We start from the raw sequence: 27,578 nt of genomic DNA, 5'->3' as shown, positions 1-27,578 counted from the left end.
GCCTCTGCGCCTGTCTCCGGCTGAGAAGAGGTGGTCTCTCCTGAGGGCCGAGGGTGGCCGTGGCAGATCCCCTCTTTCTCCAGACACGTTGGGAATGATTAACCGGCTGGAGGAGAGCAGCTGGTTTGTGTTTACACAGCGCGTGCCTGAAATTGGGGGTTGAAATTAAAACGTCGCGGAACGGGAGCTGTGGCAGGAGGGAAAACCCAAACTCTCCTGGCTGGGACCCCTCCCCTGCCTGCGGAGAGGGAACTCCCGGGGGCCGGGACGCTGCGGCGGGCCCACGGATCCATCCTGGGGGTGGGAGGAGGCTTGAAGAGCCCTGACTCCAGGCACAGACCATGGAAGAGGCTGCGCCCTTGGATAGGGTGGGTGTTTTTGGGGCTCTCTGCCCTGCCTCCGTGCTGTCCCAGCTGCCCGGGACGCTGGAAGAAACAATTCCCTGAGTTTCATCCTGGTTCCAGGTGGGCTGTGGCAGTGATGGTCTTGCAGGTGCCATCCCAGCACGGTTTGGCTTTTTTGGGATTTCAGGTGCTCCTCTTGAATCTCCCCTCCCACAGCTCCCTCCGAACCGGCCTTTCCCAGCACTGCCGGGAGCTTTCTCCCTTCCCCCAGGCCCAGATGGATCAATTACTCCGGCCCAGATGGGTTCCCTCCGCTCGGGCTGATTCACGGCCGCAGTCATCCCGGCGTGTGGGATGGAGCCACGTTTCTCCCTGGCAGGGGCAGGTGCCGGGGGCGGGCAGTGTCGGAGCGCTCCGAAATCCGGCTCTGGGTCCAGGTGCTCCGAGCCGAGGGCACGTCCGAGTGCCAGTTCCGGCTCCTCCCTGCGCTGCTCCGCTGCCGTTTACGTGCTGCCTCTATTTTAGGTTATGCCAGAAATAATGTGCTTTTTCCATCAGTTTTGATGTTGTTTTTTTTTTATTTCCTGCCCGTGGCCAGATTGCTGAGAGAATCATCGAACCGAGATCCCATCCTGGCTGGACCCGGGTGCGATTGCCGGACATCCTGGCATCGGCTGCCGGAGCCAGGGAGCTGCTCTCGCCGTGCGTAACGGGATGATAATCCTCAGGGATTTCGTTTGATGCTTTCAAACGTGAAAACTGTTCAGTGCTGATTAGTTTCAGCAGAGGAAAATTCATGTAACGATGCCGATGCCCAGGCGGATTTACAGCCTTTTGGCTACAAAAGCAGGCAGGGGGCTCCCTGGGCAGCAGTGGAGGGAAATGCTGGGAAGACGTGAGAGCAGCATGGAGAAATGGGCAGAAACTTGACCGATGTCGAGTGAAAACACCCTGGGAGGCTCCCAGTACGGTGCTGGTGGGCTCTGTGGGGTGGGGGCTGCTGGAGCTTCCAGCCGCCAGAACGAACAAACAATGGACAGAGGGAGAAAATTGTGATGGGGGCAGAGATGGAATGGTGCCGCGTGAGCCGTTGGCCTTGATCCGCAGTGGAGAGCTGGCGGCAGGATGGGGGGCACGGGTGGGACGACATCGCACCCCTGGAAAGCGCCCAGCAGGGCTGAGCTGTGCCAGTGCAGCGGGAAGCTCCTGCCCACTGTGGGCTGGTGTGCCCGGAGCTGTTTCCCCACCGAGCCGGACTGCGATTCCGCTGGTGTCAGCCCCTGGGTTTCCATCAAGGATGGAAATTTAGGGAGTGGGGCTGACTGGGAGCCCCTGTGCTGTGCTGCACCCCCTCCATTGCCATCGCTTGTTATGGACGACCATTAATTACTCTCCCCTTTCCCGGAGAGGCATTAGGCACCGCGGAGGGGTCAGGGACACGGAGGTGGCTTCGGGAAGGCAGCAGATTCCCACGGCTGGCATCGGCCCCACCAACGGCTCTTCTGGTGGCAGCTTGACTGCCACAGTCATTGGCTGGGTTGCATGGCAGACCCCTGGCACCCCTGGCGAGCAGGCTGCGGAGGCTGGCGGCACCCGGAGCCGCGCGGCAGCACGGACTGGTGCTCCTGGGAATTGCTGGTTTGCAAAAAAAAAAAAAAAAAAGGAGCTGTGAAAGGGAGGGATTGCTTGGTTGCTTTTCCAACCAAGGGAGGGGGGAAAAAAGGGCTCAGCAAAAAACCAGGCAACTTGCGGGTGTCAAGCGTGACTCATCTCGTGGAGCTGTCTGGATGGCGGAGGAAATATTGGAATGTATCTAAACGCTTCTGCCTCCCGAGTGGCTCTTTAGATCCATCCGGAGTCTGATTGTTCTGGCGACAGGCGTTACCGCAGCCACGGGCGAGTGGAGAGCGGCAGGGACTGGGAGGAGCGGAGCTGGTTGTCGTAGTTAAAAGCTCCATTGGAAATTTCAGCTGATAAGGAAAATCCCCAAAGACCTGATGAAAACGATCAAGTTCATGGAGAGATAAAACATCCATCTCCCGGCTCTGGCAGAAGGAGACCATGGCCGAGGCTCTGGCTGAGCAGCAGCGATGGAAAACGGGTCCGATCATCCCGAGCGGGTTCCCCCGGGCAAATTTGGAGCATCCTCGGCTGCTGAATGTAGTTCACCGCGGAGCTCTGAACAGGATTCATTTCCAGTGGGTAGCGGATCCAAATTTATATTTCACTGTTGGCTTTTTTGTCGTTTTTTTGGCGCACCCCAGCTGGGTGGGAGGCACCCAGGGAGTCGGCGAGGGCATCGCTCGCGTTCTTCCTCGGCTGGTTTCCCAACAGCTTCCCTCCCGCCAGCTCCCCCATTCCCATTTTTCTATAACCCTCAGCTGCCCGGGAGCGGGAGTTGGGGTCCATGGAGTGGGTGACCCCAACCTCCTGCAGCTCCCACATCCCCGGATGTGCCCGGAGCCTCCAGCAGCATCTGCAGCTCCTCTCTGCTTTGGAGAGGGGGAATAAACAACTCTTGGGAGATGAATAATTTATCCAAAGTCAAGAGAAAAGGAGGTTTCATCGGTGGGCTTGGGCAGAGGTTTTAATGAGGGAGAGGGGACAGATCCTGGGGCAGAGCCGTGTCCCAGGAGATGTCTCCCTGCGGAAGCCGAGTGGGACCCCAAGGTCTCGGCACCCTCCTGTGCAGGAACAGGGAGATGAAATGATTTAGGGAGAACCCCCTCCCGCTTCCCCCCTTCCTCCTGAAATAGTGATTCCCCGTCCCCACGTCGGCAAAACAAGGCACGATGTTAACCCAGATTCGCAGCACGAATAATCCAGCGCCGCCGGGCGCTGTGAGGGATTTTGGGAAAGGTGTTCTTGGTGCCAAATCCGCACAGGCTGGAACAGGCACCGTCTCCCGGCCGCCCTCGCTGCTCTGGGCTGGCACGGATCAGCCGGGTGTGCTTCGAGAGTGCCATGAGGGCGGAGGGCAGAGCCCGGCCGGTGGCACCGAGCGCGGGGTGACGAAGGGACACATCACCCTAATGCCAGTGCCGCAGCCGGCGGCGTGGTTGAGCCATGTGTGTCACACCCTGAGGGCGAGCGGTGCCCAGCCACGGTGGGTGGGATCGGGGGTGACGGGGGGGGGCAGCGTGCCCATCGCCCCGGTGTGTGCCGGACCCCGGGGGAGCCGCAGCCGGACTCGCGGGGCCGTCAGCCGGGGGCCTCCGCGCGTCGCAAACACGCGGCTGAGCTGCCCAACCCGTCCGGGAGCTTTGGGAATGGCGTGAGCGGTGTCTGGCTCTTCGGGCGCTTTCCTCCCGCCGGTGCAGCTGATGCTGCCGGCTCCGGCAGGACGAGCCCTCCCCACTCCCTGGCTCTTGTGGATTTTGGGGTCCCTCGTGGTGCTGGGACCCACGGCCCCTGCTCGAGCACACCGGCTGTGTTTATCCATCAGCGTTCGGCACGACCCACTCAAGGGGTGCAAGAGCTGCGTGGGGGGAGTGGAGAGAAAGCGGTGCCGGGGCGACGGAGCTGGTGCTGGCCCATGAGGAAACCATTTTCCAGTATAACCCTTTATTCTGCCCACGGTGCCCCAGCACCAGCCCAGCCTGGCTGCAGAGTTATCGGGGCTCGCGGGTCCTGGGGAGCTCGTGGCCTCGTTACCAGCCAGTGCTGGTGTCCGCCAGGCCTTGGGCGCTGCGTCCATGGGCTCGGTACGTCCCACTGGTGCATCTGCGCCCAGGTGGGTTTTGGCCAAGTGCTTCCTCCTGCGCTGCTCTCCGCGTCCCTGGATCCGACCGGGCAGGGCTGCAGGGCAACACGTGCTCCTTTACAGCCACGTCCCAAGTGTCCAAGAGCGGGGTGTCACCACACCCCGTGCCGTGTCCTCCACTGTGTCCCACCCCCTCGCTGGAGGTACTCGGGGAAACAGCTGCTGAGAAGCAGAAGAACGTGTTGGGATGACATCTGAGAACCGGTGGGGGAGAGACGCCCGCGGGGCAGCTGGCTGCGCCGACATCCCCGGGGGACCGGGGCGACGAGCTTGGCCCGACCCTGCGCGACACCGTGGGAGCAGCCGCACTGGCCCGGGGCCGTGGCACGGTGCTGTTGCTCGCTGGGTCCCGCCGTCGGTGCGGAGCGGTTGGATCTGCTGTCAGCCGGAGCGGTTTATCCTGATTGACTCCTGCCAAGTGGCTGGGGCCGTGGTGCATCTCAGCCACCCCTTGGGGCTGCTGCTGGTGACCCTGCCTGCGCCACGGCTGCTGCCAGGACTGACTCGGCTGAGCCTGGCATGTCTCGCTGCCCCGCAGGTGAGGCTCTGGGCACCCCACGGTTTCCCCAGCGCAGCCCTCCGGCCCCTTCTGGGCCTATCCCTGCTCACGTCCCCCCGCGTCCTGCTCATGTCCCCCCCTCTGTGCTCCTGTCACGGCTGCCGGACGGGATCGATGGGTGCTCTAGTTAACCCTGGGCCTGGGGGGCATGCAGAGGATGGGGTGGAGGGGGGGTGCTGGGGGGGAAGGGAGTACCCGGGGGGGGGCTGTGGGGAGTGTGGGGGGCTGATGGGTGGTTTGGGGGGACCCTCTGTGCAATGGGGGTGCAGGGCGGGGGTGTAGGGTGGGTTATGGGGGAGCCCGGGGAGGTGACAGGCATTGGGGTGCCGTGAGGAGCGCGGGCAGGTTGGGGGGCACAGGATGAGTTGGGGGGAGCCAGGGGGGGATGCCCGGGGCCGGACCGGGAGTGCCCGAGGCGGCGGGTGCCGGGTTGGGTTGACACAGGGACGGGTGCCGGCGCCGGTCTCCGGAGCTGCGCGGGGCGGGAGGCGGCTGGGACCCCCCCGCCGCTCCGTGCCGCCCCGGTGGGCAGGGCCGGGCCGGGCCGGGGGAGGCGCCGCGGCAGCGGCAGCGGCGGGAGCGCACGGCGGGACCGCGAGCGGCCGTACCGAGAGCGCACGGCCGGGCCGGGAGCGGGAGCGGCTGCGGGACCGGGAGCGCCGCGTCCTGCCCGCGCCGAGCCGCCGGGAGCGGGGTCGGAGCGGCGCCGGGGGGTGAGCGGGGCCGGAGCTGCGGGCGGGGGGGTGCGCACCGGAGAGCGACAGGGGTAGGGCGGCGGATGGAGCGGGGAAGGGCGGCAGATGGAGCGGGGAAAAGCGGCGGATGGGGATGGGGATGGAGCGGGAAAGGCGGGCAGCAGCCGCCGGAGCTGGGCTGGGGCTGCGGCCGCCGGAGGATGCCGCCCCGGGGGAGAGGACCTGGGCGGGGGGAGCAGGACCCGGGGAGCGCAGGCCCCGGGGGGAGGGCCAGCCCAGCCGCGTGTGCCCCCGCAGAGCCGTGCCCGCACCCCGCTGCCTCCCGCACCTGCTGCACCCCCTGCCCGCGCCGCAAACCCGGGCTCCCCGCAGCCCCCGCAGCCCCCGGCCCTGCTTCCCCCGGGCACCAGCCCCCCCGCCCACCCGCAGCCCCCCCAGCCCCGCACCCGCGGCTCCCCCCAAAGCAGGGCGAGGGCTGAGCCCCTCGGTGCAGGCGTCGGGGCTGCCCGTGGAGACGCGGGTTTGGGCCGCGGTTCATTTTTTGCAGCTTTTCAATGGGGGGGTGCATGACTCATGGAATCCTTTCTCCCTTTCTTTTAATGTTTTTTTGGGTCTCTTTGTTCCTGTTTTGCCGATTAAATGATGATAATAAGGAAAAGCTCCGCGCGATGGAGGCGGCTCCTCTGCCGCGGCACATCGGTTGTAGGAGTCTCCGTCGTTTCATGTGCCTTTTTCCTGGTCGAGCTAGAGGACACAATGAGAATTATTTTAAATATGTCTCATGCAAGGTGCTTATTTGCCCAGCGTGTGTACGCGCCACAGCTCGCTCCCAGTGTGCTCCAGAAAGCCCTACCATTTTCCCCTACCACCATTAATAGGATTTTTAAAGCTGTTCCTGCTCAGAGAGGGGGGAAACGGCAGGTACAAAGGGCAGCGCTGAGCTGGTGGCTTCTTCTTGCACCAAGCACAAAGAAATCGAACCCAAAAGGTTGGACTTTGCTTTGTGGGAGTGAGCCGGTGCCAGGGATGCCAGTGTGAGCTTTGCTGGCAGAGGGGTGGCTGTGCCACCATTCCTGTCCCTGGAAGCCCTGGCTGACAGACCAGCAAGGGGGAAACTGAGGCAGCATTTAGGAGCTCTGGGAGGGCTGATTCACCCACCCAAGAGGGTGCTTGGGCATAGGTGCAAAAACAGAGACGTCCATGGCGGGATGGTCGCTTCTCCATCACCCCCGGCGCCCGTGGCGGGGAGGGAGCCGTGGCCAGTGGCCCGGCGTCACGCGCTGTTTGCTCCTTCTGCAGGCTGCTGCCCACGGGGACGTCCTGCCCGCCCTGCCCGCCCTCCCGCCCGCGCCACGGACCATGTCGTCCTCCGATGAGGAGACCCTCAGCGAGCGGTCGTGCCGGAGCGAGCGGTCATGCCGGAGCGAGCGTTCCTACCGCAGCGAGCGCTCGGGCAGCCTCTCCCCCTGCCCCCCCGGGGACACCTTGCCCTGGAATTTACCCCTCCATGAGCAGAGGAAGCGGAAGAGCCAGGACTCGGTGCTGGACCCGGCCGAGAGGGCTGTCGTCAGGGTCGCAGGTAAGGCAGCGCCCTGTTGTGCGGTGGGTCCCCCCGAGGGTGGGGAGATGGGGCTGAGATGGTTTCGGGGTCTTTGCCGTGCCCCGCTGCTTCCCAGGGAGCCGGAGAATGGATGGGACGGGGATGATGTGGCCTTTGGTGGCCGAGGGCCAGGGTGGCAGTTCGGCTCCGCAATGGCTTTGTTCTGTCCGGGCAGGGCTCGCGGCGAGTTGTTCATAGCCTCAGCACGCTGGGGTTAAGGGATGACTGGGCACCTCTAACGCTCGGGTTGGGTGACATTAAAATGTCTAATTAAGGACTAAATGGCTCCTTGGTGGAACAATGGCCTTGGCCAGACTCCGGGAAGGAATTTGCCCTGGGAGGTTTGTGACTCCCTGCTGGCTGATGGAGCCAGGGCTGCTCATTGCAGCCCCCTTGCTGTGGTCACTGGGACGCCCCCGGGGTCCCTGAGCTGCTGCATGGTGCAGGGGACACTGCCCCGTCTGTCCCCTTGCCTGCAGTGCTGCCACAGTGCCCGCCGGCTGCTGTCACACCCTGGGGAAAGGACAGGGACGGGAAGGAGGAACAAAGACAGGGTTGGACCCACCATGGCTGGTGGCTCCTTCACCAAGCACCAGTTGATGGGGCTGGCAGGGACTCCGCTCCGGGGCCATCCGGGAGGGAGGATGGAGGGAGAATGGAGGAGCTTCGCTCAAGGTGGTGACCCTGGGTGCCGGAGCTGGGATTTGCTTCTTCACCCAGGACAAACAGGCTTCTGGGGTCTGGCCCCTTCTGCCCGTGCCACAGGGGTCTTTCATCTGCTCCTGCCGGGGCAAACGGGAATTCGGGGCTGTGCCGAGGGGCCCCCACCAAGCCCTGGCTGGACTGTTCCCGGCTGCCGCCCCAAGGGAAGCCCGGAGCCTGCCTTTCATCTCGCTGGCAGAGGCGTGCTGGAGGGCGGTGAGCTCCCGAGGCGCCCACTCAGCCCACCAGCCCCTGCCAGCCCCTGCCAGCCCCCGCCAGCCCCCAACCAACGGCAAATCGGCCCCAGCGCTGGGCTCTGCACGCTGTGGGGACTCAGACTGGGAGCACTGGGGAGCAGTGGGATCCCAGCCTCCATGTGTCTGTGGCAACTGGCACATGGGCAGATCCCACCGGGGCAGGAGCAGGATGCTGGCTGCCTGCCCTCCCTGCCTGCCTGCATGGGCACAGTGGGGTGCGCGTGGCTCTGCCTGTGCCACGGTGCCGCTCGGGCAGGTTGTGCCGTCGTGGCTCACAGGCGTCTCCGGGCAGGAAGAACCAGTTGATTCAAATGATGGTTCTCAAAAACACACTGGGGCTGGGGGAAGCAAACGCGCAGGGTGCGGCCGGTCCTGCCCCAAACACCAGCACTGCCGAGGCTGGGAGATGGCCGGGCTGCCAGGGCCCCACCGAGCACCCGCAGCCCCCAAACCCATCCATGGCTCATGGATCAGCTCTGCTCCGTGCCAGGGCTCCTGCTCCCCCTGAAAGCCCCATCCCCTCCCGCACCCCAGGGCACATCCATTCCCCCAGCCGCGTTTCTCCCCGCCTGCCCGGGATGCCGAGCGCTTGTCGTCACGCTGGCTGGATCCAGCCTGTGATTAAAGGCAGGGGGATGTCACAAAATCCGGTCTCAGGCAGATTCCCCATTAAAAATAACTCGCGAGGTGCAGCTAGACAGTGCTGAGCTGGGAAAAAAAAGAGTTTGGAGACAGTTTTGTGTCACCAGGTTTAAAAAGGAGCTGAAATATTGATTCCTTTCCTTGCATTATTCAGCGGGACTGTCTGCAGCTCACTGGCCGCCCCGGTGCCTGTCCCTGCCATGGGGTAGGGGACCGGGGACGGTGGCAGGACATGCCCCGGGGGAGCTGGTACCTCTCAGTGCGCCTGAGGAGGGGCTCGGGTCCCTGGGACCCCTGGGAAGGGACACCAGGGAGCCAGCCCAGTGGTGAGGACGGAGCCTGGGCATCGTGTGGGGCTGGGGAGCCCCATCTCGCACCTGGCTGTGGACCTTGCAGGGGCTGCGCAGGAGCATCAGCACCTCGGTGGTTTTGGGGAGACACAGGGATCTGGGATGCTCTTCCTTCCCGCTGCCCATGGGGCTGATGGTCTCTACGTCCCCTCTGGCCATCAGAGCCAAGGAAAGGAGGACATGGTGGTGCCCAGGGAGGGGCCGTGCTGGTGAGGACATGGCGGGAGGTGCCAGGGCTGTGGCACGGGGGGCTGGGACATGCTACTTCCCCCCCCCCCGACTGTCTGTGCCTGCGCCTTTGGTACCACCAGTGCTGGGCTGGGTCCCCAGGCGGCCTCCAGAGCTGTTCCCTGCTTGGCTGGCATCTCCCTGGAAGGCTATGGGATGGGCCGGGAGGGCGAAAGGGGAGCAGGACGTGGTGGGTCAGAGTTCAGCCTTTGGCCCTGCATTGCTCTGTCTCGCTCTGGCTGCTTGGCAGAGGGTGAGGGTGGTGGCTGGGGGGGGGCTGCTTTTGGAAGAAAAGGCTCTTTCATCCTAAACTTGCTTGCGCTTGATCCTGCCAGGGGTCACGGTCTGCTGGTGGGGTGCTGAGGGGGTGCTGGGGCAGTCCTGGGGTGGTGCTGGGGTGCGAGGGGCTGGGGTGGGACAGGGTGCGAGGGGGGAGCGGGCGTCAGAGGTGGCGTGTGGGGGGTGGTGGGAGAGGCGTCACGGGGGCTTTCCGAGGGCTGCGCTGGGTCTGTTTGAAAAGGCTCCTGGGAGTCCTTTGTCATCCGGGAGCGTCACCCGCGGCGCTGGCAGAGGCAGAGCCTTGGCTGAGCGGAGGGAGATGTGCCGGGAGATGTGCCGGGGCAGCATCCGCAGGGACGTGGGAACAAACCTCCTTGTTCTCCGCTGCCCCGGGAGCCGCACACCCTCCCGCTCACAGAGCCAGGGCAGGTTTCCAGCTGCTCTCCCGCTGCCCAAGGAGGAGCCGCTGGGTGCCCGCTGACGGGCACAGGTTTCCCTTTTCCCAGAAATGTGTTTTGACAGGCTCTGGATGCTCCACAGGGCTCCGTGCTGGGCGGCTTCGCGGGGGCTGTGTGGGCAGAGCCGGAGGAGCCGCAGCCGCTGCGGCGGTGCCCGGCGGGATGCTGTGCCGCCCAAGGACGGCTGTCCTGCCTCGGCACTGCTTGGCACAAAGGCAGCCCAGCCACGAGGCCGCCGCGCCGGCGCGGTCGCCGGGCTTGAAACCCTCCTCCCTACGGAGGCACTGCCGGGGATGCAGCCGGGCACCGGCGCTCGGTGCGACGTTAATTACTGATCCTAATTATGGCATCGTGGCGAAGGGGAAATGCCTCCGAAGCCAGAGCGAGGGGGATGATTTGTGTAACCCCCCCTCAGGCTGAGGGCTGCGGGAGGAGGAGGAGGATGGTGGCGGTTGCTGCTGGTGGCTCCTTGCCATCCCCCGGCCAGATGTGAGGTGCGGCCCCCAGCACCCCGGGGTGCTGCTGGGAGGTTTGGGGGGCCCCTGGGTGATGATGGGGAGACACACGATGTCTGGGCTGAGCGGGATGGGGCTTTTCTCGTTGCCATGGTTACCCAGCTGGCGGAGCCTGGCCCTCCGGTTGCCATGGGAACGGTGCAGACAGGGTGAAAAAGCAACATCTTGCCATGGCCAAAAAAGGCTGGGATTTGCCCCGGCGGGTGGCGGGGGGGCAGGGCTGCCCAGGCTGGGCTGGATCCAGCCTTGGGTCATGGTGAGGGGGTGCCCTGTGGTCTGAGCGGGGGGTGCCAGGTGTTGGGGGGACTGCGGTGTCCCCTGGCCTGGGGACAGCCACCCTCGTGCCCCCGTAACGCCTGTTTCCGTGGGAGGTTTCGCTCTGCCACATCCAGAGTCGCCAGAGGGCTGGAGTTTTGGGGGGCTGGGGTCTGGGGGCACCGTGTGGGGTTTCTGGTGGGTATGGGGGTGCCAGGCAGGTTGGCTCTGCACCCCATCCCCATTTCCCCATGGAGTTTTCCCCTGGCCCTGCTGTGCCCCTTGGTGGGGTACCCTCTGTCCCCCAGGATTTGGGGTCAGTGTCTGGAGCGGCCACCTGCCCGGCTGGCCTTGGGTGCAGGGCAGAGCGGGACCCCCATCCTGCTGGGCAGCGGAGCTGGGGGCAGCTGAGACGCTCCCCGGCTTGGGTGCACTGGGGTGCTCTGGGACGCACCGGGAGGCATTGGAATGCAGTGCTCTGGGCACAGTGGGAAGCAGCGCTTTGATTGCACGGAGTGCACTGGGAGGTAATGCCCCTGTTGAACTGGGAAATGCTGGGATGCAGTGGGACGCAGCGCTTTGGTTGTACTGGGTGCAGTAGGAGGTAATGTCCTTGTTGCACTGGGAGGCACTGGGGAGCAGCAATTTGGGCTCACTGGAAGGCCCTGGGGTGCAGTGCTCTGTGCTCAATGTGGTGCACTGGGTGCAGTGCCCTGTGCTCACTGGGCGCAGTGCTCCAGGCTCACTGTGGTGCACTGGGTGCAGTGCTCTGGACTCGCTGGGGTGCAGTGCTCTGGACTCACTGGGGTGCAGTGCTTCGCGCTCACTGGGCTCACTGGGTACAGTGCCTATGCTCACTGGGCGCAGTGCCCTGGGCTCACTGGTGTGCAGTGCTCTGGGCTCACTGGGCTCACTGGGTGCAGTGCCCTGTGCTCACTGGCGTGCAGTGCTCTGGACTCACTGAGGTGCAGTGCTCCAGGCTCACTGGAGTGCACTAGGTGCAGTGCCCTAGGCTCACTGGTGTGCAGTGCTCCGGGCTCACTGGGGTGCACTGGGTGCAGTGGCCGGGACTCAGTGGGTGCAGTGCCCTGTGCTCACTGGAGTGCAGTGCTCCGGGCTCAGTGGGTGCAGTGCCCAGGGCTCAGTAGGTGCAGTGCCCTGTACTCACCGGGCGCATTGCTCCGGGCTCACCGGTTGCCCCCGGGGAGCTGCGCGAGGCAGCGCGGCGCTGGGCGGCAGCGATGGCGCTGGGGGGCGGTGGCGGCCTTGGGAGGCCCCGCCTGGGCCGTGTCACCGCCCGGTGCCCCCCGCCGCTCCCGCCCGGGGCTGCCGCGCTTCGCCGCCAGGGGTCGCGGCGGGGCCGGGGCCGGGGTCAGGGGGCGGGGCCGGCCCCGAGGGGGCGGGGCCTTGTGGGCGGGGCCGCCGGGCGTGGGCGGGGCCGCCGGGCGTGGGCGGGGCCGCCGGGCGGGCGGCGGCGCGGGCGGAAGCCGCTTCGGCGCAGACCGGCCTCGGCCGCCGCGCCGGCAGTTGCACCGGCACAAAGGCCGCCATGGCCGGGTACGTGCCGGGGCTGCTCCCGGCCAACCGCAGCCAGGAGAAGGAGTTCGTCCAGGCCTACGAGGACGTGCTGGAGCGCTACAAAGGTACGGCGGCTCGGCGGGGCCCGGCGCGGGGCCTGGAGCGCGGCGGGGCCGCCCCGCGGGGGCTGAGCCGGGGCCGCCGCTGTGGCCGGGGCTCTGGAGGCGTCTGTGTTCCCCGGCGCCCCGCTTGGGCGGGGTGGTTGGGGTGGGATGCCCGGGCTGCGGGTGTCCCCGGCGTGGGGTGCCCCGGGTCTGGGTGTTCCTGGTGTGCCCAGTGTGGGGTGCCTGCGGGATGAGGGTCCCCTGCGTGGGGTACCCGGGGTCTGAGAGTCCCCGGCGCGGGGTGCCTGGAGTCCGGGTGTCGCTGTATCCGAACTGCGTGGGTTGCACAAGGGATGAGTGGCCCAGGTGTCCCCTGTGTGGGCTGCCTGGGGTCCCTGTGTCCCCTTCCTGGGGGCTCAGCATCCCTGCGTGGGGGTCCTGGGGTCCCTGTGTCCCCTGCGTGGGCTGCTTGGGGGCTCAGCGTCCCTGCGTGGGGGTCCTGGGGTCCCTGTGTCCCCTGCGTGGGGTGCCCGGCATCCCAGCTCCTCACCTTGCTGCTCAGAGCACAACAACATCCATGATCCCTGCCGCCCTTACCCTGGAGTGGCCAAAGGTACATAGGGACCGCCTGTCCCCCATCCCTGCTCCGGCTGCCCCGGTGTCCCTGTATCCCCCCCGCGGGGCTGAACTCCCTCTCCCCAAGCCGTAGCTGGGCAGGGACGAAGGGCCGACGTGCTCGCCGGGTCGCCGTCTCGGCGGCTGTGCCGGTGTCGGTACCGGCAGTGAGTGTGCAGTTTTGATGTCAGGAGCTCGTCTCCAGGAGTTGCGTGCGTTTCCATTCTTCTTGTTATTTTTTTCCCCTTGCTGCAGAGGTCGGCTTGTCCCGGAGCCCAGATTTCAGCCCCACAGGGCTCCGAGGACTCTGGTTTGTAAGTTCAGCAGCCAAACCTCTTTCAAATGTGGATGGCCGAGTCGAGAGGAGCCAGGCGCTCGTGGCGCCCGTTTCCTTTTCCTTTCTGCCTGCAGAGAAAGGGGAATAATGAATTCCCCGGCTCCCCGATTCAGGGGGTGCCACTCAAACTTCCCAGAGGTGGGAGAAACCCACAGCCTCGCTCCGCTTTCACAGGGAGCAGGGAATAAAAGCCTCTTCGGGCGCCTTGGAAAGGCGCTGGATAACGTGACTCGGGCTCATCCAAGTACTTGACAAACTTTTATTAATAAAAAGCCCTTTTGATGTAGCTGGGTTCAGCGTGGAGGAAACTTTGTGGCGGGTGCCAGGGGCTGGCATGGAAAGAGCTGTCGTTTGCATCGGTTTTGCTTTGTTCCAAAACAGAAATTGAAATTACAGTGCTTGTTCGTGCTGGTCCAGCTGGAGCACCAGTAGCCAGCAGTGCCGGCCTTGGCCCCCCTCTCCCACCCGGTGCTCCAGCGTCGTGGAGTGACTGGGTTCCTCCAGGAAGGAGAGCTTTTTGGGTAATACCTGATTTCTACACTGGGTTATGGTAGAAAGCTGGTAGTAGCTTGGAAATACCCCGCTGGGTGTCGTTTGATCTTGTTTGTGGTAGGGGAAATCAGTGTTTATACTGGATAAAAGCTTTCCTTTGCCTTCCACCCCTTCCCAGCTCCTCTCCCCTCCCGGGACATCCGACCCACGCTGTGAGGGCTGGGTGGGAGCCTCCAGTTCAGATCGTTGGGCTCTGCACTGGTGGACGTGTTGTCCCTTCCCTATGTTCCCCCATTGCAGCTCCTGTAAATGGTTCAGTTTTTCCTGTCCGGAACAAGTTTTCCACTGGCTTATCCCCTCCCCCTCTTAATCCTGCAAAAATGGAGAGTTTTCACTGAAATGTGACTGCTGGGGGCTGAGCCGCGTGGGGAGACCCATGGGGTCGGTGTCCGGCTCGTTGCCACCCTGTACCCGGTGTGTCCGGGACCTGGTGCCGCTGGCACCGGCTTACGCTGTCGGAGGGCAAGGAGGACACTTGGCGCTGCTGAAACCGGGAACCATGGGGAGAGTGCAAATGCCTTCCTGCATTTCTATTAGACAGCTCCTCTCTATTTCTAATTGAAAATAGCCTAAAAAAACCCAATCTCGGCAGCGGGGCCTCCACCGTCGAGCAAGCCGGGGCAGGTCTGGAGGCAGGAGGTCGGCGGCACGGGAAAGGTCTCCGAGCTGGCGCAGTGGGCTGCGAATCCTGCCTTCCTCTGACGAGCAGGGGTTAACCAGCTGGCAGATCCCTGTGATTTCTTTCTTTATAAAAACACCCACCGTGGGCAGAGGAGAGCTGCCTGCGTGGCGAGGCTGGGGTGCCGGGTAGGTGTGCCGCATCGCCGCGGTGCTGGGGAAGGAGGTTTGCATCAGTGCCGCGAGCTGGCGTGGGCGCTGCGGGGGCACCGTCCCTGCTGCCGGCGGACCCGGTACTGGGTGCTGTGCAATGCTGCACCCCAGTCCTGAGGGGGGTGGTTGGGCAAGGGGGGGGATTTAGGGGGGGTACAGGCTCCGGTGCCACCTTGGAGCGTGGCAGAGCTGCCCTGACTGTGGCTTCCTTCAGCTGCTGGCATCCTTGGGGGGCACAGCACCCTCTGGGTTGTGCCGTCCCGAACAGAGCCTGGCACCTGGAGCTAGAAGATCTCCAGCACTGAGACCTTCACCGGTCTGGCCCAGTTGAAACCCATCAGCCTGGTTTCCCAGGGCTGTGCCGCGGAGGCACGGTGCAGGGTGGCTTCCAGCCCCTCTTGCCTCATCGCTGGAACGTGGTGTCGCGGCACGTGCTGGGACGTGCAGCGCTGCTGCCGTGGGTGCCGGTGGGAGCAACAGCGGGAGGTGATGGCAGAGCTTTTGGGGACCCCTCTGGATGCTGCCACCATGGCAGAGCTGCTGGTGAGAGAGGTCTGGGCAGGAAGGGCAGCCCTGGTCTGTCTTCCCATGGGCACACAACACGCTGAGTGGGGCTCAGTGTCTGAGGGCTGCTCTCCATTCCCATGATGTGTTCCCCCATCGTGTTTGGGGGGTGCTGACACTCTCTGTACCCCTGGGAAAGCCGGAGCTGGAGCATGACTCCGTGCTGCAGCAGCCCCCGGGACACCCGGCAGTGCAAGGGTGCCGGCAGCGCTGCTGGGCTGCAGCACGGGTCATGCTTTCCCAGCTCAGAGCACTGTAAACATTAACTAATCAATCTCGGTGAAATCCTTTCTTTTTGGTAATTAACTCTTTTTTGGGATCAGGAGGAGAAACTTGGAGCTGTAGTGTCTGAGAGGGCCTTTCCCACCCCCGGGGCTGGCTCTGCCTGCCCCGTGGTGCCCGGCACGTGGCCTGGTTTGTTTGGACTGGGGCAGCACGGGATGGCTCGTCACCTTGTCTGCCTACCCTGACTTCTGTTAGGGAGGGGAAAACCTTCCCAGGGTCTGGAAGAGACCCCAGGGTGGGCAGAATTGGTGTGGCACGCTTGTATAAATGAACTGGAGCACGTTGGACCCCTCCTTGTGAGACTGGAGCCTTTCTGGTGGTGGGCAGCAGTCCTCGCTGTGCCCATTTGCGAAGAAACCCCTTTTTTTTTTTTCCCTCCACTTATTTAGTCTTCTGCTGTAAGAAATACAGCTAGAGGTGTCTGGACCCCAGCGCTGGGGTCTCAGGGCATGAAGACCCCTTGCCACGGGTGCCCGGTTGCTGCAGCCGAGTGGCTGTGCCAGCCCGGTGGCACGCGGGGCTGCTGCCGCTGGGATTTCATCCTGCAAGGATAAACATTGCTCCTGGGTGGTGCTGAGCGGGCTGCACGAGGTCTCTGCGGTCTGCAAGAGCGCTGACGGGACTGGCGGCGTGGTGGTGACTCCTCGCCAGGGGAGAGGAAGCCCTTCTTCCTCTTCATCACCCGGGAGGAGGGGTGGCCGTTGGAGCGGAGAGTCCCTGGCTTGGGGAAGCTGGGCTGGAAGCCATTGGGCTTTCCATCATCAGGATGGTTAACGCTGATTTTTTGGGATATATGTGGGAGTCGCTGGTTTCCCTGGTATGGGGGACCCAGAGATGGAGAGGGGCTCAAGAAGGCGGCAGGAGCCGCGGGCTGCCCCGGGGGGTGGCCGGACCTGGGGGTCCGAGGTGGAGCCCGGGTGCGTGGTGCAAGGTGCTGTTTTGCTCCTGTTTGTTTTGGCCAACAGGGAAATGAAGCCGGTGGTTTCTCAGGTGAGAGGATCCACCCCGCCTCGCCCGGCCGGCGTTCTGCTGCCTTCGCGGTGGAGTCATCGCCATCCCAAGCACCTGCCGGGCTGGGCTCGCCGTGCCGAGGGGCGCGTGCCTCCTGCCCCGTCCCGCCGGCATCCCCGGTCACAAAAGCGGCGGAAGCGATAGCAATTGCCGTAATCGTCCCGGCGCCCCGCCGGTGGAGCAGAGCCGAGCCCTCCTCGCAGGACCTGGGGCTGCCACCTGCTGCTTTTCTTTTCCACGAGCTTCTGGTCCGGAGAGAAAAGCCCCTGGGGAGGCTGGGGGGTGGCAGGTGCCCGTGCAAGGTGGCTGCGCCCACGGTACCTCCCTGGCATGGGTGCTGGGACGTGGCACGGCTCCCGCTGGCAGCGAGTACCGGAAAGCTTTGATCTCATTCCGGCAGCCAGCTCGCCGCCGAGCCGAGCGTTTGGAAAGGGCTCGCGCTGTTCTCTCGCTCCTCTTCCCAGCACCGCCTGCACGCGTTCCCGTCGGAGCCTTTTCCTTCCCGGCTCATGCTTCGGGGCGAGACCGGAGTCTTTGACCTCCGTCTGCTGGTTTCTGGCCAACCTCCTTTCCAGGCTCGTCTCGCTTGTGTCAGCTAAGTTTAGACGGCTCTGGACATACCGTGGCTCATGCCAGCGGCACGAAACCTCCCAGAGGGAAGTAGAAAAAAAAGGTTTTATTTAAATTTAAAGTGTCTTAACACTGTTGTTTGAATACCAGGATGATAAGTCCCTTTGAATGCACGGATAAATCCAGGCTGTGGAAGCAGCAAGGGACTTCAGTTTCCAGTTTCTCCTGTTTTGGTGCAGGGAGAAGCTACACTGGAGCTCAGGGTGGGTGTGAAGAAGCCGGGGCTGCCGGTGCCCCTGGAATGGGCAGGGATGGGCAGCAGGAGTGCTGCTGCTGCGAGGAGGGACCCTGATAAAGCCATTTTTTGCCCCATCTCTCCTGTACGAGGGGCTGGGAGCCCATCCTGGGGCCGTGGGCGCAGGCTGGCTGCTGCGGGCTCCTGCACGGGGCAGTGTTTCACCGCCGGCCGGAGTGCGAGGGCTGGGACAGTCATGGGGCAGTGTTGGGAGGATGCACTGGGCAGTGCTGGGAAGAGGTGCTTTGGCTCCTCCTGGGGCTCCGCTCAGCCAGAGGATCCCTGGAAGGAAGGTTTTGGGGAGTCTGAGCCATGAGCAGCCGTGTCGGGTGGGTGCTGGGGAGCAGGGCCAGCACCCAGGGTGGGATGTGCGACTGCTCAGCCTTCGGCGTTGCAGCGACTCCGGTTTGAGAAGGGCGACCGGGGCGGTGTCGGTTTGAATCCATCGCTTCTCCAGGAAGGAGCACAAATGCCTTCTCATTAATATTCCCTGGGGATGGTTTCCATGAGCAGCCTCTGATGTGCACCCACGGTGGGGAGCGTGGGCAGGGCTGCCTGATGCCAGTGCAAGCTCTGCTCACCCCGGGGGTTCAGGGACTGTGGAAGATGGCATTTCCTCGGGGCTGCACCCATCCAGGTGGGACCATGCTCCCTGAGCTCAAATCCAGCCCTTCCCTGCTCCTCTCTGCGGCTCAGCCGTACCCAGGGAGTCACTGCCTCGGGAAGCTCGGTGCTGTGGATGGATCCTGGCAACGCCGGCTGAGTTTTCCAGGGCGGATGAGGCAATCGCTGCCCGTGGGGCGAGGCGAAACAGCGGTGGGTGTGATGGCACACCTGGGATGGGGACGGCAGCCCGTCGTGAGCGGGGCCATGGTGGGACCCCTAATTTCTGGGGCCAGTGACCATCACCCATGACGTGCACCCTGCCCAGCACGGCGGTGCAGAGCCAGCCTTCGCATGTCCGTGGGCAGGACCTGCAAACCGGCTCCTCTCCGCACCCCGACTGGTTGCTCATGCCTCTCCCATCCCATCGGAGTCTGCGGGTGGGGTGGGAACCAGCGGAGCCGCGGCTGGGTGGTGGTGGGAGAGCAGGGGGTGGAGGCAGGGTGCCGGTCTCCTGGGCACGAGGAGGAGAGTGGCTTCCTGGCAGCTTTTGCCACTGCTTGTGGGCACCGGCCCTGCCGATAGCGTGGTCCCTGCCTGGGCAGCCCCCGTCCTGCATCCCGACTGACAGGGCTTGCAGCATCCCTGCTGGATGCTGACCTTGACCTTCTCCTTCTCCTTCCAGATGCTTTCTCAAGGCTTGCTGGAAGCTCCAGATTTAACATCTCAGTGCTGCCCTTGTCCCGGGGGGATGGACCCGCCGCTGGGGTTTGGGGATGTTCAAACAGCCTCCAGCTGGGAGAGGCGAACCGCCGAGGAGGTCGCCTGCACGGCGGTGCTCACGAAGCACAGAGGATGCTCATGTTAATAAGCCGGGAGATTTTGTTTCCAAGCTCATGTCGTGGGGTTTTTGTGCGTCTGGATGGATCCCACCCGGCTTTCCGAGGAGGAGTTGTGTGGTGGGGCTGGGAGGCTGGGCGATGGGATTCGGTGTGTGTCCGGCTAGGAACGTGGTAAAGTAAGTGCTGGGATGTGATCTGAGATGTGTGCCCTGCCTCTGGGTCAGATACGCCCAGCAATTCCTGGAAGAGGGGAAGTGGGGAGGGCTGTGGGGCGAGATGGTGTGGGAGGTTTTGGGTGAGAAGCGGGATGCTGATCCCAGCACGAGGGCTGGCAGGACTGGCCGGGGCTCCCTCTCGCCCTGTTGGAGCAGGATCCGACGGTGCCGATGGGAGCCCGTGTCCGTCAGTACCGACAGCGGTGAGACGAGTCGGTCTGCAGCCAGCGACTTGTGTTGGTGCCCAGTCCTGCAGCCCCAGCCTCGCGGTGCCAGGGTGCCCCTCTGCCACCTCCCCGTTTATCAGCGATCTGGTCCAGCGAGTTCAGGGCGGCCGGCTGGGCGCTGCGAGGGAACAGTCATGGCTTTTTATTGTTTCCCTGTGCGTGACATGCTGCATTTCCATTTTTCATTTCCTGTTTGACCCTGTTTCCCTCCGGTGAGCCCGAGCCTGCCGACACTGTGCCATGCGCTTGCGGCAGCTGCCTGCTCTCCTTGCCCTCCCTCCCCTGCTCCGACCGAGCAGTTTTTATTGATGCCAGGGAAGCTTTGCCAACCTCCTACCAGTGACGGATGCTGCGTTTTGCACCGCTGCAGCACCTGCATGAGTCTTCTTCTCTCCCAGACTCTGCTCTTGGCCACCTCGAGCTCTGCTGGGACCACTGGGTCAAGGGCAGCCTCCTGGCCTGGTTGTGGCCAGTGCCAGCTCTGCCCTGTCCCATTCCCAAGCCCTTGCTCTGCCCTGACTACTTCCAGCTGGCTGCCCTGCTCCTGCCTGGCCGTGGAGCTTCACCTCTGCTTTGATCCCAGTGGGATGTTTGTGCCGACTCCTGGTTGGATCAAATAAGGATGTAACTTCGCTCCTGTTTTTTTATTAATTGCTATTCAGGTCCGTGGGGGCTTTCCAGAAGTGCTTTCGCCAGCAGTTTGTTTTTCCCTGCAGGAAACTGTATACAAGGGCTCCCGTGGCAGCGAGATTCGCGTTGACCTTGGGCAGTTTTGCTACAAGAGCCGTCCTGGTAAAACTATCCCGCGGGAGCGACTCCTTTCCGTGCGGAGCAGGGCCAGGCCGCCTCCCCAGCCCGGTGGTCCCACACTACTGGCCTGCCAGCTAATTAACATGAATTAACATTCGTACCCCAGAACAGCCCCTGCCCCACCTCCCTGCTTCGAGAGCCGTTCGGTTGATCTGAGGGTCTCTGAGTGACGCTGGGGACAGCTGGTGTGGCCGTGCCCATCACCATGTCCCCACTGGGGGCTCGCTGGGATGGTGGTGGTGGTGCAGCCATGTTGGTGAGGATCTCCTAAAATATACGCATCCCGCTGCTGCCGTGGCTCCCGCGGCTCTGCCGGCGTCCTCGGTGCGCTGTGAACGGCCTCTGCGCTGGGGATGGTGGGGAAGGGCAGTGCGGTCCCCTGCCCCCCCACCCCCCCAACTCGTGTGCACATCGGGGAGTGAACCCCCTCCTTGGGGCAGTGCCCTGGGGCGAGGGTGGTGGGGACAGCCGTGGCATGGCAGGGTTTATTGCCGGCGGCTCCAGACGCTGCACGTGGAGATATTTCATCCTCGCCGGCTGTTTGAGATGCTTCTCGTTCTTGCTGCCAAGGGCAGTTGCCGAGCTGGGAGATGCTGGGATTCCTCGGCCGGCCGGGTGCATGGTGGCTGTCTTGGGAGCTGGGGGCTCCCCCCGGTGCACCAGTGGAACCAGCTGGAGCGATCCTCCCTGCTCCAGGAATTCCTGGCGTTCCCGGTGGGGAGAGGGAGCTGGGGTGCTTGTGGATGGGGTCTGGAGGTGTCAGACCTGCTTTCCCTTAACCCCCTTGGATCAGGAGGAGGGAGGTGCCCTTCTCCCCATCACCGTGGGGTTTGGGGGTGTCCAGGGGTGTCGGGCTGCCTCCCCACACCGCTGACCTGCTTTGGTGTTGGACGGCACGTCAGGGAGCGGGACGGGGGGATGCACTGAGCCCCCTGCGGGTGTGGGGTTACCCCCATCACCATGGGGGTACAAAGCCCTGGGGGGAGAGCTGGGGTGCTGGGGGGGCCAGGGCTTGCCCAGGGTGGCTGCATCTCCCTCTTCCGATTGTAATCTTGGAGCGGCTCCCTGCTTGCCACGTCCGGTGCCCGCTCTCACCCCTTTGCTGGGAAGGGGAGGATGGAGATAAATAAAACAGGGACGTTGGCAACGCTGCCCTCTCCCCCGCGCTGGGCTCCGCTCTCTGTGCCCGCCGAGGCCGGCTCCTGGCACAGGGGTGATGGAGGGGAAGGAGATGGTGTCCCCCACGCCCCCTCCGCGAGGCTGTTCCTCGCTTCCTTCTCGCATCCCCTTTGTCAGCAAGAAACAGGGTTTTTTTTCCTTTTTTTTTTTTTTTTTAGAGGAAAATTCCATTGTGCTATTTTTAGTGGTGACAACTTGGCTTCTCGCAACAACTTTATTCTGCTCCCGGCTCTGCCGGCAGCTCCCTTCGATGGCAGTGGGGTCCTCTGGGTGCCACCTCCATCCCACCCGAGCCCGGCAGTGGGAGCAGAGGGTCCCGGTGTGATTGGAGCAGGGGGGGCTGCGGGAGGGCACCCCACCACCTGCCCCCCATTTCCCCCTCGTTGCTCCTGGAGCGGTTTCGGTTCCCTGGCAAACAGCTGTCGGGGGCACAAGCAGCAACTGGCCTGCGGGATTTGCTCCGCGGGTGAAGGAAAGTGATACCCCTGGTGCGCGTCTGTCCCCGGAGAGGTGTCCGTCTGTCCGCGGAGCTGCCGAGGGGTCGCTTGGATGTGCAAACCGGTTTTATTAACTTCTTTATGGATAACGTGGGGCATCGCCGTGGGATGCTGCTTGTTTCGGGGATGGGCGACTCCGCTCCCCCCGCACGTGGTGAAGGAGTTGGGGATTCGGGTGCCGGTACCTGCGGACAAGGGGAATCTCTTCGCCCTGGAAAGACGCGGGGAGCTGCTGCCACTGGTTTCTGGGGGGTGATTTGGCTCGTGCAGCACATCCTCGCTCCAGTTCCTCTCCTCTCCCACCGATGAAGCCCAAGCGCCGTGCCAGGACGGCCCTGCCGGGAGGTGCCAGCCGTGCCAAAGCCCAGGCGGGCAAATCCTGCACCGTGCGGTGGGTCTTGCTCAATCTGCTGGGATCATTCCGGAGAGGCAGTGGGATGATACAGGGAGAACGTGATCCGGCACCATGAGAAGTACGTTTCGACACCGCTGCTGCCGATACTGTTATTTACTGTTTGATTTGACAGAAGGCCTGGGACATGCCCCGTGGACACCAGTCCTGCTGAAGGGCAGTGATGAGCCGGGTGGGCACTCGGATCCCCTCGGATCATGCTGGGCCAGTTCCTGCTGCCAAAAATTCCTCTAAAACGAGTAAAAGCCGGCAATGTGCTCTTGCGGCCCAGAAGGCCAACCGCGTCCTGGGCTGCATCAAGAGGAGCGTGGCCAGCAGGTCGAGGGAGGTGATTCTCCCCCTCTACTCTGCCCTTGTGAGACCTCACTTGGAGTATTGTGTCCAGTTCTGGAGCCCCCAACATAAGAAGGACATGGACCAGTTGGAGAGGGTCCAGAGGAGGGCCACGAAGATGATAAGAGGGCTGGAGCACCTTTCCTATGAGGACAGGCTGAAAGAGTTGGGGCTGTTCAGCCTGGAGAAGAGGAGGCTCCGGAGTGACCTTATAGCGGTCTTCCAGTACCTCAAGGGGGCCTACAGGAAAGATGGGGAGAGGCTGTTCAGGAGGGCCAGTTATGATAGGACAAGGGGTAATGGTTTTAAAATAGAGGGAGGTAGGTTCAGGTTGGATATTAGGAAAAAATTTTTTACTATGAGAGTGGTAGAACACTGGAACAGGTTGCCCAGAGAGGTGGTGGATGCTCCATCCCTGGAGACGTTCAAGGCCAGGTTGGACAAGGCCCTGAGCAACCTGATCTAGTTGGAGATATCCCTGTTCCTTGCAGGGGGGTTGGACTAGATGACCTTTGAAGGTCCCTTCCAGCCCTAACCATTCTATGATTCTATGATTCTATGATTCTAAATCTCCTTTTCAGTTTTGTAAGTGCCTGGTTGCCGGTGCGGGCGAGCACCTGGCGAGTAAGGGGGCACAGGCAGGGAGGACCCGGCCAGTGCCTGCTCCTGGGTCTCACCTGGCCGTTTTTTCCAGCACATTATGGGAATTTTCTGGCGGCTTCTCCCAAGCTGGTGACCTGGTGTCAGAGTCACCGGGGTGGCTTTTCCCACAAGGACGGGGACCCCGCGCTCCGCCACTGACTGTCTTCTGCCTGCTGCTCTTAAAGCCTGTTGGTTTTTTGTTTTTTTTTCCTTCCCCTCCCAATTCCCTCAATCGTGCTCCTTGCTGGAAATATCCCCCGGACATACAATCCCTGAAACCTCTGGCATGGAGTGGGGGGAGTAAGGGATGCCGGACCCCCGGTGGTGCTGGGCTCATTTGCAAAAAGGGAGGTGGCCTCAGCCATGGGAGGTTTTAATGTGCTTCATCAAATAAGGAAACCCGAGGGCTGTGCCGCGGCCGCGCGTGCGGGTGGTCAAAGGGCGACGGCGGTGGAGGCAGCGGGGCTGCCGTGACGGTGGCTGCGGCTCGTGGGTGCCCCGATGCCGCCCAGCTGAGGAGCGAGGTGAGCTCGGCTGGAAAATGAACTTGGAGAAGTACAAGAAGTTCCTGGATGGACTCGGCGCCCTGAAAGGTATTTCTCACCCTCCGCGGTGGGGGTGCGCAGCGCGGGGAGAGGCTGAGCCGCTCCGGCGTCGCCTCCTCCGAGGGCTCCAGCAGAGTCCGACCATCTGCCGTCGATAGGCGATGGAGGCAAATCCATTCCCCCTGGGATGTCGAGGAGTCACTGGCTTCCCGTGGAGGCAGCCGGGAGGGGAGGTGCTTTCCGTGGCTCCGCTTCGCTTCCCGCTTTTGTCTTTTCCATGGATTTCGAGCTGTGTGCCTGGGCACAAAGCGAGCGGCGGCAGTGGCTGAGCCAGCCCCGGCAGGAACACGGGAGGCAGGGGAAGTGCTTTGCCAATAACAACTGGAAAAGAAATTGAACTCAAAATCCTCCTAAAGGGAATGGAGCTGGGGGCTGCTCCGGCTCCGGTGAGGCTGTTTTCGCCTGCGTGGGTCCCACTGGCCATGGCGTGGGTCTCACCGGTGTGGGTGCACGGTGGCACTGGTTGCAGATTGCTGCTTTTTGTCTCCTTGCTTCTTTCCAAAGTGCTTTCCTGATGCTCTGCCCTCTCCTGCCTCGCAGGCTGTCCCCGGAGAGCCGCCTGCGACACCCGATCGTGCTGGGCCAGCCCCTGGCAGGTGGCTGGAGGCTGGTGGCTGTTGTCCCTGCGGCGGCAGGCAGCCCCGGCTGCGGGCACGAGGGCAGCAGGACAGCGGCTCGGTTTACCTGGTGCTTGGACTACAGCAGGAGACAACGCTTCCCTTGCTTTTTTCCCCCCATTTCTTTATTTTTTTTCCTCCCTTTCCTGCTATCCGAGGAGCTTTTTGCTCTGGGACTCCCAGCCAGCCTCATCCTGCTGTGCCCAGCTATTGGGATTTGCCCACTGGATGGAGGGCGGAGAAGGAAGCAGAAGGTGCTGGGGATGCTGTCGCCCATCATTTAATAACGTTCCCATCGACTTGCCCCTTTTTACCGTGCTGCCTCGGCACGGCTGGGCTCCGCCAGCTGATCCCACTGAATAACAAAGGTGAATCAATCCGATGTTTAATTTAGCAGGGAGCCAAGGGAGTTGTCACCCGTCGGGCTGGCAGCCTCCCCGCCCTCCCGTGCCGCTGCCGGGGCTGCCGCAAAGGGTTAATCCCGCAGCTCTGTGGCTGACAGCTGCCCTGAGTTATCGGGTCCGGGAGTAATATAATTCACTCGCTTATGCTGCCGTCGTGTCCATCATAAATTTTTCCTGAGCCTCACTGCAGCTGGCGCTGGGAATCAATGTGAAAGGAGCCCCAGTCGCCGCGTGCCGGCTGGGTGTGCCGTACCGTGCCGTGTGGCCGGCTCTGTCCTGCAGCCCCTCGGCAGCCGGAGCACGGGTGGGTGCTGGGCTTGGGTGCCAGTGACCCCCCCGCTTTGTTTTGGGGCTGCTGCGAAAGCGCCCGCGCTCGTGCAGGGGTTTCGGGCCCCGTCTCCAGCCGCAGCTCGGCAAATTCCGCTCCTGCCCGCGAGAACGCGGTGCCGCGGAGCCGAGGTGACGTTATTAATCGTGTTTACAAGGTGGCTGGTTGCAGGAGCTGATCTGGCAGCGTTCCCCTCTCCAGGTGCTGCCGGGAACGCTGGCTCCGGCATCCCGGCATTCGTGGCACTTTCTCCGCTCCTGCGAGCCCGTAACGGGAACACAAAACTATGGGTGGCGGGTCCCCAGGAAGCCAAATCTGCAGATTTTGGTCTGTTTTGCCGCCTCTGGCCCAAGCGATGCTGACTGTTGGGATGCTTCCCCTCGGCATTTGAGCGTGGAAGGGGTGCCCGCCTTTGCGAGCGGTTATGGTTAGCTGTGCCGTGCCGGCTGGCACGGCGATGGCTGTGCCGTGCCCCTCGCCGTTGCGGTTTGGCATTTGCCGTGTAGCTAAGCGTGCTCTTCAGCGCTGGAAGCAGCCCCAGCTTGCCCGGGAGCTGCGGGGCTGAACAAAGCTGGTGGAAAGGAAGGTTTTATTGCCAAAGAGGATTTTTTTCCCCCGGCTCCCCCATCTCTATTCATCTCCTCGGGGAGGTGGAGGCAGCAGCGGATATTGGAGCTGGGAACATTTCATATGGAAATGTCCGTGTGTGCAAGTCCAGGCCCCTGACCCCGGCGCGGTGCCAACATCCATCGCTGTCAGCCCCGCTGGATCCAGGCGAAGGGTTTGGAGAACATCCCAGTCCCCCGTGCCCACCCAACTGGGATGGCACTGGGCAGCCCTGCCGAATCCCCCCTCTCCGTGCTGGGGACAAAAGATGCTGCTCTGGGATGGAGCAGCCCCAACAGCCGCTGCCCCGGTGGGTTGGGGTCACCGACTTTTCCGCACAGTTTCCATCTCGGGTTTCCCGGGGCAGCAACTGTCACAGCCCGGAGGTGACGAGAGCCTCGGGCTCAGCTCAGGAAACCCATTTGATTACAAATTTATTGCTGGGTTAATTTTACCAGCAGCACGAGAAGGGCTGGTTTCACTTTCTGAGGAGTTTGTTGTTTGCTTGGCAGCCGGATAAAATCCAGCATCTTCTCGGCCTTCTCCGGTGCGCGCTGCCTAATCTCCTGGCGTCATCTGACCTTGTCACTGCCGCGTGTTTTCCCCTGGGGAACGGGCTCAGATTTTCCCCATGGCCAAGCAGCCACGCGTGGGTCTGTGCTTGTTCCTGCCGTCTCTGCAGCGTGCGTGTGCCCAGCTCGGTGGGTTTTCTGCTGTTAAAAAAGAGGTTTTTTGAGGTATAATGTGCTGAGGAGTTGGGGGATCGGAGCAGGAAGCACGAGCAGCATCCTGCCCTGGTGGGGATGGTGCGGGAGCGGTGTCGCAGCTTGTCCTTGTCCCTGTGCGCAGCCGTCACCGTTTGCTTTCGTCCTGTCATGTGATGGTTTCCCCGAGGAACGGCCCTGGACAAGGTGGCCAGGCGTGATAAGAGATCCGGGGCAACCATCTGCCCTGGCCACCACGGGCGGAGGCCCCGGTGGGCTTCGGTTCCTCTGGCAAGCGGCTCTGTCGGCCCGTCTCCCCAGGCACAGGGAGGTGGACACGGTCGGTTGCTCCTGGAGAAGGATGGGTGCTTCTCCTCCAGCACGGCCATCCCACGGGGTGTCCCCTGGGGAGCCCGGTTGGCCAGGGGGGCTCATGGGCTGTGCCCGAACTGAGAATCCCCGGCGATCCGCAGCCCTTCCACCGCAGCCTGGCGGTGCCAGGGATGGTTTTTTTGCTCCAGGAAGGTCCGACTGAGCCCTCCTAAGAGCATCTGATGGGCTTGGGCCAGGCTGGTGGCTCCAGCAGACCTGGTGCTGCGCTGGTGCTGGAAGGCAGCAGGCAGAGCACCGTTAGCAACGGGATTATTTCATTTGTTTTTTGATGGGGATTAAGTTTCTCTGCGGGAGATCAGGTCTCTAGGGAACAGAGGTTTCAGGCTCCTGCCTTCCCCTGTTTGGATTGGGTTTGGATTTTTTTTTTAATCCCAAATTCCTCTCTTCTGCCGCACGCCAAGGCCGGCCCGGAGCCGGCGGCAGCAGCTGGGATGAAGCATCACTTCGGAGCACGGCACAGCCGTGAGTGCCGGATCCTTGGAAGCATGCACACTCCGGGCAAGTGAGTGTGGAAGAACCAGGGCCACATCCGGACCCTGGTGAGGGAGCTCTGGGTGCCCTGCTCCCCAGCCCCGGCTTCCTCGAGGTGCTGGGACCCCCCCATCTTTGGCGGAAGGTTGCTGGCGCTGGCTGGCAGAGCCGGCTGCCACCCCTTCGCCCGCCTCCCGCGCGGCGCTAATCAGGTTTCACACTGCTTAGTTTGGGACATCTAATGAGATCAGGGCTCAAGGTTGCCTGCCCGCCCTCCGTTTGCGGGGGAAAACAAGAGAATCGGTCACCAGCTTCTCCTCAGCCACTGTTTCTAAGATGGGGCTTCGCACGTCTGCGGTCC

At 63.1% G+C, this 27,578-nt stretch overlaps 2 protein-coding genes across 2 annotated transcripts in view; one reads left to right on the top strand and one right to left on the bottom strand.

Annotated features, from left to right (window-relative positions):
- The window catches only part of TSLIG1 (tRNA splicing ligase complex subunit 1), a 179,928-nt gene extending 157,102 nt beyond the window's left edge, over positions 1-22,826 (bottom strand). The window contains exon 1 of the mRNA XM_086626027.1: positions 22,805-22,826. The gene's annotated coding sequence lies outside the window, so the exon portion shown is untranslated. The remainder of the gene's footprint in view (positions 1-22,804) is intronic.
- MACF1 (microtubule actin crosslinking factor 1) overlaps positions 6,721-27,578 on the top strand; it is a 156,167-nt gene continuing 135,309 nt past the window's right edge. The window contains 1 exon segment of the mRNA XM_086626033.1: positions 6,721-6,940. Within this exon segment, the coding sequence (XP_086482159.1) occupies positions 6,721-6,940 (220 nt within the window).

Source organism: Tauraco erythrolophus, chromosome 24, assembly GCF_009769465.1.
Source record: "Tauraco erythrolophus isolate bTauEry1 chromosome 24, bTauEry1.pri, whole genome shotgun sequence".
Classification (NCBI taxonomy): domain Eukaryota; kingdom Metazoa; phylum Chordata; class Aves; order Musophagiformes; family Musophagidae; genus Tauraco; species Tauraco erythrolophus.
The sequence above is the reverse complement of the archived record's forward strand: the minus strand, read 5'-3'. Positions and strand labels throughout refer to the sequence as shown.